The sequence below is a fragment of the Antechinus flavipes genome, chromosome 4 (assembly GCF_016432865.1).
Source record: "Antechinus flavipes isolate AdamAnt ecotype Samford, QLD, Australia chromosome 4, AdamAnt_v2, whole genome shotgun sequence".
NCBI lineage: Eukaryota > Metazoa > Chordata > Mammalia > Dasyuromorphia > Dasyuridae > Antechinus > Antechinus flavipes.
In genome coordinates, this window is record NC_067401.1 from 104,649,340 (window position 1) to 104,662,046 (window position 12,707).

Consider the following 12,707-nt stretch of genomic DNA (forward strand, 5'->3'; position numbering starts at 1 on the left):
CTCTGTATTAGTTCTCCCTTTCATACTCCATTTTTATAATATAAGTTCTCCCTTTTATCTTTTCCTATGCAATTTTGGTTTTTTAGAATCATCATAACTCATATATATTATATTTATAACATCTTCTGGATGTTTTATATCAAATTTTCCATTAAGTTCTGGTAATTTTTGTTACAAGTACCTAAAAATCTTTCAGTTCATCAAATATTCAATATTTTTTGTTCAGGATTATATTCAACTTTTCTGGATAAGTTATTTTTGGATGCAAATTCAGCTCTTTTGTTCCTTGAAATATAATGTTCCAAGACCTACAGTCTTTTAGAGTAAAAGTTGCCATCTTTTATGGAATCTTGACTGTATTCTCTCAGTTTTTAAATTGTTTTATTCTTGTTACTTGCAATATTTTTTTTTAACTTGAGAGTTTTGAAACTTGGCTATGACATTCCTGTAAATTTTACTTCTGGAATTTCTTTCAGGGAAGATTATTTTTTCTATTTCTATTTCTACTGTTAACCTTCTTGTTCTAGAAATTTAAAGCAAATTTCCTTAATAATTTATTATAATGTTATAACCAGAATCTTTTCTGATCATGACTTTTAGGTAGTCTGATAATTTTTATATTGTCTCTCCTGGATCTGTTCTCCAGATCGGTTATTTTTCTAAAGAGATGTTTCATATTCTCTTCTAATTTTTTCTAGTTTTATTACTTCCTGATGTTTTATCATTTGATTCCTCCCAAAGCTAGTTTCCAGGAATTGTTTTCTTCCTTAAGATTTTGAACCTCTTTTACCAACTAGTTAACTTTTTTTTCATCGTTTTCTTGCATTGCTTTTATTTTTCCCCTTTACCTTGATTTCTCTCTTTTTTAATTATTGAATTTCTTCATAAATTCTTCTAAGAACTCTTTTTGGAATCATGACCATTTGATGATGCTCTTTAGGATAGGATAGGAATGGCTTTTTTTTTTACCTCAATATCTTCCTCTGAATATTAACCCAGATCTTTTACATCAACATAACGATCTTTGGTCAGGTTCTTTTTCCTTTGCTTACTCATTTTTATTTTTATTTTATTTTATTTTAGCAGGTTATTATTATTATTTAGTAGCCTATAGTATTATAACTCAGGTTTTAAACTTGAGTTGTGCATAATGTTGCTCTAGACCTCAGGTTCTTCTTGCTGTTATCTTATCTTCTGAATTCTGTCCCTGGTGCTGGCTCACAGCCACAACTGAAGATCACTTCTGGTCAGCACAGCTAGGGTTGGCTTCCAAAACCAGCAAAGAATCCTTCAATCTTCCCCTACTCAGCAGTCTGCTATTCCTTATTTGAAAGTTTGGAAGATTAAAAATTCCTGAGACTTTGAGGTAATTTTTTTTGGTCCATTTCATATTTTTAAAATAGTATTTTATTTTTCAAATACATGTAAAGACATTTCTTTAAGGTAATTTCTCAATGCTGTGAATAAGATGAATGATTGAGGTGAAATTTCTTGAGGCCTAGTCTGCTTTCTGACAGAGTTGCTCTCAAAGCATGCTGCTTATTAATTCAGAATGGGTCTAGAGCTGTCTATACCTTCCTCATGCCAAATCTCAGCCTCTGGAAGTCTGCCTTTTCTGAGTTCCTCTCAAGTTATCTTAGAGGACAACTACTTTACTCCTTTATTTTTTGCTTTATTTTTCATTTCATGGAGATAATCTGTCTGTTTGTGGAGGAAATCTGGAGAATCTGGAAATTTCGGATCTATTCTGCCATCACCCCAGATTCCCATTATCAAAGAATGATCTAGTAATAGTTATAAAATGTTCCAAATCCATTATTCCATTTAACCTTCATAACACTCGTATGGATCCAATAGTATAATTTTTTTTTATATTTTTTGGACTGACACTCAGGGTAAATGATTGCCTGAAGTCATACAGATTAAATGACTGAGTCAAAATTAGAATTCAAGTTTTTCTGACTCAAAGTTCAGTGCTTTTCCATTTTACTGTCTTGTCTGTAATGCCTATTGTGAAGAATAGCACTTGCCTACAGGTTTCCTCCTTCTAGGTTTTCTAATGTAGACTGAATATACTATATAGGAACCCTGCTTATATCATCTTGTGGTGAGAGCTTCTTATTACAGCAAGGAAATATTATTAATCTGTTCTATGTGAGCTTTTGTAAACTATGTTCACCTCAGGCCATTACATGGGTCAGTGTGGAAATAGAAGATAGAGAAACTATATGTTACAACTTCACCAATCATATCACAGCGAGGGATAGAAAGTTTTTTTTTTTTAAACAGTCAAAAAACAAAACAAAAAAATTTTTTTTTCCTACCCTCAGTGTAATCCAGAGAATTTGTTGGAAAGAATAGACTTTTCATTTAATTTCCATTTTATTATATGGCCTGGATAAATCATTGATGATGGTCTGTGACATTGAAGGAGAGTGCATTTGTCAGTGCACTGAGATCTTAAGCCCACAGTTCCTTAATCTGAGATTCATCTCCTTGAAATAATAAATATCAATGAATTCACAGAACTGAAAAAGCAAGTTAGACAGTAACCAAAACTGTTCCCAACTAAATTGCTTTTCTTTCTGGCAAAGCAATTGGGGTTAAGTGACTTGCCCAGGATCACACAGCCAGAAAGTACTGTCTAAGACTGACCTTGAACTCAAGTCTTCCAGATTGCATGGCTGGTGCTTTATCCACTGCATCATCTAGCTGCCCCATTCCTTAGTAAAATTGAAATGAATGTTCAGAAGTGAAGAGATTCATTAACTTCACCAGAGCACACTTGGAGGAGGCTGATGAATAACTTAAATCAACAGAGATTCTTGAATTTCCAATCTACTTTCCATCAGATTTCTATCTGACTTCTCCTGTTGTGGCTACGTGACCAATTAATCTCATTTTCCAATCATACATTTCCTGGTTGATAACTTTTACTTTCTCACTACACATTCCACTTGCCCGTGCCATCTGTCCTTGATCTATATTTTTCTTGCCACGAAGGACCAAGTGGAATCAGAGTTACATTAGTTTTGTTCTCTACTAATATTCCATGTCTTCCTTTTCCTTCCAACAGAGAGAAGCCACACTTCCTGAAACATCTGCTTATGACAAATCCATCTAAGTAATCAGGCAAGAGTATCACTTCATTTCTCCAGACCTCAATTTCCTCATCTATAAAACAAGGGGGGCGGATTGGATAATCTGTGGTTCCTTCCAGTGCTTAATCTTAGTATGCTATGATATCTGTCTCCCTCTGCCTTTCCACTCCAGCAACAAAGAGATGGCAGACTTTCCCATGGGAAAGGTGACCCTCCATATGACAGGAAACCCAAAAACTTTTCTTGTCAAGTCAAAACACACTCTGGACATCTGACATTATTCTCACCAACTCTTCAGAAATAAACTATGACATCTAGGTTCTACTGCCAAAAGAATGTCTTCATCCCCAGAAACTAAGCCAAGTAGCATCTCCTCAATCCAGGAACAAGATATATTTCAGAAACATGACCTGTTAAACTTTTTCTTTGTTACCTTAATTGATAAAGGGCATGAGATATACAATTCAGAAGAGTTGGAAGCTGCTCCCCTATTGCAAAGTTTATAGAAGCACTGGACCCAGAAATCATTCTTCCATGGAAACTTCAGGCTTTCAAGGATTTTGGTATTCCATTCCCTTTATCCTCACCATGCACTCTCACTTTGATGCCTTCCTTTGTCTCATTCCTATACCTTCAGTGAGAAAAGTAAGAGGATTGGTCTCCTCACTGAATAGTGACAGTTCTGAGTCATTAATGGATTGCCTTTCTTCTAATCATTGAAATCATTATCCTCTTCCAATTGCTTCAGTTCACAAGGCTTTCTAGGACCCATTTCCTCATTGCTTAGTGACTATAGAATCAGACATGCATTCTTCTTCTTCTTCCCTTCATACCAAGGCACCCTTTTCAGAGATTTTGACATTTCATCAATGATTTTGAAGATCTTAGTCTCATGTTCTTTTAGCCTTTATAATTGTAAGGATTTCCTCGTCTTTACATCAGTTATGTATTCCTCCTTTGTGTTATTAGACTTCATCAAGTTCGCAACGGGAAAGGTAACTGAATCTTAAAGTCAGAAAATACTTGAATTCACCACATACCTCTGACACTTACTACTTCTGCAATCATGGACAAGTCTCTTTGTACCTCTCTTTCCTTGTCTGTAAAATGGAGGATAAGAATAAATGTATTTCCTATGTCATAGGTTTGTGGGAGGATAAAATGAGATAACTTGTATGAGAAAGCCGTGATCTACTAGACTGGGGCCCTTAATTCTAGCTAAAGGAATGTATGACCAGAAGTTCCTGTGTCCCTCTAGCTGGGGATTAGTCTTATAGGCTGGGCTACTGATCCAAGAAGAGCCACCCTTTCTGCAGACCATATGGAATGAGGAAAAACTGCTTTTGATAGAGTTGTTGTGAGGTTAAAATATGATCATATTTTCAAAAACACTTAGCACAGTTTCTTGCACATAGTAATGCTCTAGAAATACTTATTCCCTTTCTTTTCCTTTCTGGGCTCTTTTGATATAACCTTTTTGTCAGGAAATAGTCAACACCAGGTCTCAGGACATAGTCAATGCTAGGTCTCCTTTAGACTTCCAGAAAGGTGAAGGAATTCCTTTCCCTCTCTCTATCACACCCAACCCTAACAATAGCAATTGGATCTATGAAGCAACAAGAGCCTACATGCATTTTCAGCTCCATGAGAACTTCAAGGTGGGAGTTTATCAGATCAAGGAATTTTTCTGATCAACCCTGCTGCTTATAGAAAACATTTTGCAAACTATAAAGGGAAAACCACAAAGGGAATAGGACTTTCAGTTGGACATTAAATGGGGGTGGGGGTGGGTCAAATCAAAAGGTGAGAGAAATGAGAAATAGAAGCAAGGTTGAGCATCCTATGTTGGGGACAAGAACATAAGAGTCTGACTAAAGGAGGATGTTCACAAAGGGAAACAGTGAGGAATTCAATAGAAAAAGAAAGCTGATTTGGGGGCTTTATTTTTTTTTCAGGGAGGCCAGCCTAACTGATGTAGCAGGGCACCACGAGAGAGGTATGAAGCATATGTGCCAGAAAATCAAACCACCACCATCATCACCACCTTCATACCATCTCATCTCAAACCCAATGGAAACAACTCAGCGCTCTGAATCCAAGAGCCTTGGAAATAGTAGTACCTCCAGATCATAGTGGTTTGGATATAGTATCAACTTCCAGATCAGCATCTCTGACCAACTGCTACCATTGGAAAGATAGACACAGGAGCCCTGACAGTGGAGATGCTCTCCAGGCCACTACTCTTCTTCTAGCCCAGCCCTCAAAGTCACACTCCAGGGAAGCAACTTTTATGGAGAAGAGGTCAGACAGCCCCGAACTGCCACACAGAGGCCAAGTGACCTATTCTGATTGAGATAACAGGATTTCTTAAGAGAGATAGAGGAGACAGCATGTGACAGACAAATCAAACCACTATCAATACTTTGACCACCATCTCCCTTTAGATCCTGTTTAGAAAAAACTCAAGAGCCCCAAAGCCTTGACAATACCAAAGATCTCAGCCTAGTATATTCAATTATCATCCTGGAAAGCAATCCCTATACAGATGCAACCCAGTAAGCTGCTCTTGCAGGAGCTGCAGTCAAAACTACTGAAGACCCAGAAAATTCTGGACATCAAAGTTCTCAGTATTGTCAAATGGGTCAACATTAAAAACAACATTATTACCTGCTTTGCCATTGCCTCCCTAAGTATGATAGAATCTTTCCATCTGTTGAAATTTTTAATATATACCATCTCCCCAACTACACTATGATGTCTTAGAATTGAACTTTGAATACAGATTGGAGTAAACTTTCTGTTTTCTTTATGTTTATTGTTTTATTTTCTTGTACAAAATGCTTAATGTGGACATATGTTTTATGTCCATGTTCACATGGATATATGAAATCAAACTGTTTGCCTTTTCAAGAAGAGGGGAAGGGAGGGAGAGAATTTGGAACTCGAAATTTTTTAATGATTATTATAAAAAGTTTTTACATGTAATTGTGAAATATTTAATGAAATAAAATATTTTTTTAAAAAAAAACACGAGTTCCTTGAGAGCATGCTTTGTACATCATAATGACTTAATAAATTTTTGTTTTTTAAAATTCATTCATTATCCGGTAAACATTTCCCATTACATGAGAAGAAAAAGCACTGAGTACACAAATGGGGGAACATTTATACTTGTTTGTGTGACACAGCTCCTCCCTTCAGAAAATGGATTGATCCATTTTATCCAGGTTACAGTCTTTCTGATATGCCCACTACATGTTTCTTCTTAATATGTATAAAACATATCTCTCCCCCCATCATACATCCCATGTTCAAAAATGGAGGAAAACTCCTCCTCTGGGTGTGTTGTTTAATATTCAATTAGCCTATTAAGCAGGTGCGGTAGTGATTTGGTCAAGTCATGTCATTGACCCTAACCAATTTGGGCTGGATGAACTATTAGTTTGTGGTTTTCTTAAAATCACAAGATTCTTTCTGGTTGGCTGAATCCACCTGTGCCTTCCTACTTTCCCCCCCCCCCCAGTTTCTTGTTTGCTCAAGGCTTCTATTGATCATTTACTTATCCTATGAATTCTAATCTTCCTTAACCTCTCACTTTCTGAAAACTTCTTGATCGATAGTACCTACTATCCCAATCCCACACTACCTCAAAGCTTGCAACACTGTGGAAACCCAACTTTTCAGCATTTCTCACAATAATTACTATGGAGACGGGAAAATAGAACCCAAAGGACACTAAAGAAAAAATGCCTCCAGATGAAGCCTCAAAGGGAGATATGAACTGGTCTCCAACTCAAAATGCTTTCTTGAAGGAGTTCAAAAAGGAGCTTTAAAAAATTAGAAGGAAAAAATGGGGAAAAGAAATGAGAGCTTTACAGAAGAATTTGAAAAAGGAAATAACTTTACTGAAGAAAACTTAAAAACTACTTTTGATGAAATGGGGAAAAAATTCTGAAGAAAACAACTTCTAAAAAAAATAGATTTGATGAAATGAAGAAAACAACTCCTTAAAAAAATTGATGAAATGGAAAAAAACAATTCCTTTAAAAGTACAATTGGCCAAATGCAGAAAGAGGAAATAAAACTAACTAAAAGAAATAATTCATTAAAAATTAAAATTGAATACATGGAAATGAATATCTTAATGAGACATCAAGAGTCAGTCAGCCTTAAGTATACCTTCAACTGGCAACAGAATATCTTCATCTGAATGTCTCACTGGTACCCCAAATTCTACCCAAAATGAAGCTTATTTTTCCCCCATAACCCATTCTTCTGCCATTTTTCACTATTCCTGTCAATGATGTCACCATTCACTTTAGCTCCCATGTGTGAAACTTGGTGCTGTCTTTGAACCTTAACTCTTCTATACCTCTCATGTTCAAATCATTACTAGTTTATGTTGATTCCACCTCTACAACAACTCTCACAATCATCTCTTTCTCTCTGTTCCCTCCACCATCATCATTATGCAACATATTACTACTTAATATCTTCCTAGACTTTTGCAATAGCTTACTAAAAGATCTTCCCATAGACATTTTTTTTTTCCTTCATACCTTTTGTATGTGTGTCATGGACTTCTTCAGGCATGTAGCAAAGTCTATGGAACCATTCTCAGAATAATATTCTTAAATGAATAAAATAAAATATATAGGATTATAATGAAAATCAATTTTATTGAAATATAATTATCATGGGGCAGCTAGATGACACAGTGGACAGAACACTGGCTCTGGAGTCAGAAGGATCAAGTTCAAATTCAGTCTTAGATATTCAATACTTACTTGCTGTGTGATTCTGGGCAAATCACTTAACCCCAATAGCCTTGCAAAAAAAAGAAAGAAAGAGAGAAAGAAAGAAAGAAAGAAAGAAAGAAAGAAAGAAAGAAAGAAAGAAAGAAAGAAAGAAAGAAAGAAAGAAAAAAGAAAGAAAGAAAGAAATATAATTATAATATTTTAAAAATAAGTTCATAGCCCCTAAATTAAGAAACCCTGCTCTAAGTAATTTTTCAGATAGCTGCAAAAGTAATCTTCCTTATACAAAGTCACATTGTTCCTCTGCTCAGAAATTGTCCCTGGCTTTCTCTTACTTAACCAATAGAGTTCAAAATTCTTTACCTTCATTTCCAAAATATATAGAGAATTGACTCTCATTTATAAGAAATCAAGCCATTCACCAATTGATAAATGGTCAAAGGATATGAACAGACAATTTTCAGATAAAGAAATTGAAACTATTTCTAGCCATATGAAAAGATGCTCCAAGTCATTATTAATCAGAGAAATGCAAATTAAGACAACTCTGAGATACCACTATACACCTGTCAGATTGGCTAGGATGACAAGAAAAGATAATGCCAAGTGTTGGAGGGGATGTGGGAAAACTGGGACACTGATACATTGTTGGTGGAATTGTGAATACATCCAGCCATTCTGGAGAGCGATTTGAAACTATGCTCAAAAAGTTATCAAACTGTACATACCCTTTGATCCATCAGTGTTACTACTGGACTTATATCCCAAATAGATCTTAAAGAAGGAAAAGGGAGCTATATGTGCAAAAATGTTTGTGGCAGCCCTTTTTGTAGTGGCTAGAAACTGTAAATTGAATGGATACCCATCAATTGGAGAATGGCTGAATAAATTGTGGTATATGAATGTTATGGAACATTATTGTTCCATAAGAAATGACCAGCAGGATGATTTCAGAAAGGCCTGGAGAGACTTACATGAACTGATGCTGAGTGAAATGAGCAGCACCAGGAGATCATCATATACTTCAACAACAATACTATATGATGATCAATTCTGTTGGACCATGGCTCTCTTCAACAATGAGATGAACCAAATCAGTTCCATTTGTTCAATAATGGAGAGAACCAGCTACACCCAGTGAAAGAACTCTGGGAAATGAGTGTGAACCACAACATAGCATTTCCACTCTCCCTGTTTTTGTCCACTTGCATTTTTTATTTCCTTCTCAGGTTGATTTTACCTTATTTCTAAGTCTGGTCTTTCTTGTGTAGCAAAATAACTGTATGGATATGTATACATATATTGTACTTAACACATGCTTTAACATATTTAACATGTATTATTCTACCTGCCATCTGGGGGGGGGGGGGGATGGAGAGAAGGAGATAAAAAGTTGGAACAGAAGATTTTACAAAGAACAATGTATCTTGTAAATAAAAAACTATAGTAAAGAAAGAAAGAAAGAAGAAAGAAAGAAAGAAAGAAAGAAAGAAAGAAAGAAAGAAAGAAAGAAAGAAAGAAAGAAAGAAAGAAAGAAAGAAAGAAAGAAAGAAAGAAAAGAAAAATGATTTGCCTAACATTCCAGGCTCTCTAAAATTTGGGATCAACCTATCTTTTCAACCTTATTCCATATTACTTTCCTTCAAGTACTCTATGTTCCAGCCAAATTGAACTTTTTTTATCCCTTGCCTTCTCTCTCTGCTTTACCTCAACTATGCACTATGCTCTTCCACTTTTGGAACTTTTATACCTTCAATCATGCCATTCTCTATATCTGGAATGCCCTGCCTACTTTTTACTCTTTACCTGATGAATTATTAACTATTCCTCATGGTCTAACTCAAATACCACTTCTTCCAGGATCCTTTCACCAATTCTTCTGATTCATAATGATCATCCCTTTCATATTTCATATGGAACATTATTCTGTATCTTTCTAATGCACCTTTTACATAAGGTATTATAGTTATCAGCTATTGTGTCTTGCTGCCCCTCCTCTATGAGAATATGTTGTTATTTATCCTTCTTTTTTTATTTAATATTTTTCTTAAATTATAATTAAAACAATTTTTACATTTGTTTTTAAAACTTTGGAGTTCCAGATTCTTTCCCTTATCCCCTCCCCAGCTCCCATTAAGAAACTGCATGTGAAGTAATACCAAACATTTCCATAAAAGTCATGCTGTAAAAGAAAACGTATCTCCCTGAGTCAAAACAATTCCAATTGTTCAGTGATGAAGAGAGCCATCTTCACCCAGAGAGAGGACCATGGGAACTGAGTATGGACCACAACATAGCATTCTCAGTCTTTGTGTTGTTGTTTGCTTGTATTTTGTTTTCTCAGTTTTTTTTCCTTCTTGATCCGATTTTTTTTGTGTGTGTCCCAAGATAACTGTATAAATATGTATACATATATTGGATTTAAAATGTATTTTAACATATTTAACATGTATTGGACTACCTGCCATCTAGGGGAGGAGTAAGGGGAAAGGAGGGGAAAATTTGAAACAGAAAGCTTTGCAAGAGTCAATGTTGAAAAATTACCCAAATAAAAAACTTTAATAAAATTTAAAAAAGAAAACATATCTCCCACCCTAAAAAAAAAAATCAAGAAAAATAAAGTGAGAGACTAAGAGAGGCAGAGGTATGGAGAGAAGAGAAAAAGAGTGTAATTGCTTCAATCTGTATTCAGATATGATCAGTTCCTTCACTGGGTATGGATAGGATCTTTCATCATAAGTTTCTCAGAGTAGTCTGTCCTTCATTTTTGAAGAGGATCAATGACATCTGATGTCATTACATGTAAATTGAGTTTAAGTGAGGTAGAGCTACACAAAGTCAACAGCCTCACTCTCCTTTTTATAGTGATCAAAATCCAGTGGGAAGACTGTATAGTCAAGAAAATTAGCAATGGCCTGGGATTCAGTGGATGACATTGACATCATTGATGTCTGACCAAACTCTAAGTGCTCCACAGAACTTGCTTCAAATATCTTCATGGTCACTGGAACAGCTTGTTCTCATTTGCCCATTCTGCTGAAGAGGAATTCTGCATATATTTGGGGTAGACAACCCCCTAAATCACTAATGAGTGTGAAGCCTGTCAAGGAAACTATGAACTCCATGAAAATAAAGACTATGTCTTATCCAAATTTTGTATCTTTATAACTTAGTTATAAGAAGATGAATTTTAGAAAATTCAGAGTCTGGAGTCCTCTAGGAAACCAATTAGTATTATTAATGCAAGCATGATATGATGAAGATGGTCCACATTTAAACGAAAAGGAAATTTTAAGAAAATCTGGGAACTAAGTGACTTGGAACCAAGAACTAGGGAAATCATCAATTACTTAAAAGTTTCAAGCTAATATGATTAGGAAATTAATGTGGTGAAAATTGGGAAATGGTTAAGAGTAGAGGGTGGTTGGTGACAAAGATGATAAGTTCTCTTTCAGACTTCCTAAAATCACAGCTGAAGTCAGATGGAAATATTCATCAATACAGGGAACCAAATTTAGAATGCAAGCTACTGCTTCTTTATTCAAAGTACAAAATAATCAAAATAACTGAAACTTACCCTTTCAGAGAGCTAAACATTTTCTTCATTAAAATCCTTTATAAAATTTTAGAAATTAGAGTTGGAAGAAATCTTAGAGATCATTTATATGTACCCATTCCTTCCTTCTAGGGATTTTTTAAAAATTATACTCCTCCCTACCTATCAGGCTATCACAGGTCACAATATCACTTTTGAGGCCTGCATCATTCTGATTTTCTTCTGATTGGTTTCTATTAATCTGTTATGATTTGATAAATCAAAAAACTTTGATTGTCAAAGTTATCAAAATTATATGTAAATTAGATTTGTAAATGTTATATGTCAGCCTAAGAAGTAAATGTAAAAGTTTTAGTAAAAAAGTTTTGTAACTATCCTTTCTTTAGTTCAACTATTTTTTTTTACTTGTTTCCTCATTCTTTGCTGACTGAGGCTAATAATATATCTGACTTTAGGATGTTTGGGTGTGTACCAAGTTCCCCTCAATTTCTGGAAATTCCCCCAGAATGGACAGCTGAGAAGGCAAAGAAAAACTAGTCAGAGAAAACTAGGAAAGAAGGTCTACTCCCTTCCCCAGTGTAGGTTCGTGGAAGGAAAAAAATAAGCTCTAGTCACAAAAGGGAGACTATGACTTAGAGAGAATCTGAAATGTAAAGGATGATCAGGGTGGAAAATAGCCCCTTAGAAAAGGAGGGAAGGGGAAGAAGCTCCTTGCTTCCTTTTGTGAGTCATTGTTATCTCCCTCCCTCTGTTTTCCCCTCCATTCTCATAGTCATTCATTCCAGTTTTTAGTCTATGAGAAAGGAACATCTTGGCCAACCACCACCACTACCTCATGTCACAATCTCCACTGCACAGAAGCCTCGGTGGTTTTCACTGGGAACTCTCAAATGCTTTGAAGTGAAAAGCAATGGTGGAGGAAGGGGAGGAGTGGAAATACCTCCATATATGGTGCACATTTTCACTTCCCAGCAATGACCCATCTGCTCAAGCATTATTTATTTCTAACTTGTTCAACACACAAACTAATCATGATCTCAATGCCAATACTCACCCAGGATGCTCAAATTGGAAATTTCTTTTTTTCATTTGTTTATTCAATTGTGAAGTTTAGGTATAATCAGTTTAAATTATCTTGCAGGAGGAAAAGGCAGTAAGAAAAGAAGAAAGAAAACTCTGGTCTTGAGTGATTGCCTAAAGATATTTATATTAAAGCTATGAGCATCAACAGGCCCCCAGATTAAAAGATAGAGAGTCCTGTGAGCTAGTATTTTCTGAGATCAACAAAACATA

General features: G+C 35.4%; 1 protein-coding gene across 3 annotated transcripts in view; it reads left to right on the plus strand.

Annotated features, from left to right (window-relative positions):
* Nucleotides 1-6,129, plus strand: part of LOC127559698 (SLAM family member 9-like) — a 48,486-nt gene extending 42,357 nt beyond the window's left edge. For 2 of the 3 annotated variants that reach the window (XM_051993658.1, XM_051993660.1), the window contains 2 exons: nucleotides 3,077-3,132; nucleotides 5,057-6,129. In XM_051993658.1, the coding sequence (XP_051849618.1) occupies nucleotides 3,077-3,124 (48 nt within the window). In that variant the 3' untranslated portion in view covers nucleotides 3,125-3,132; nucleotides 5,057-6,129. The remainder of the gene's footprint in view (nucleotides 1-3,076; nucleotides 3,133-5,056) is intronic. The other variant, XM_051993659.1, reaches the window with a different exon arrangement.
* Nucleotides 6,130-12,707: the final 6,578 nt, after the last annotated feature.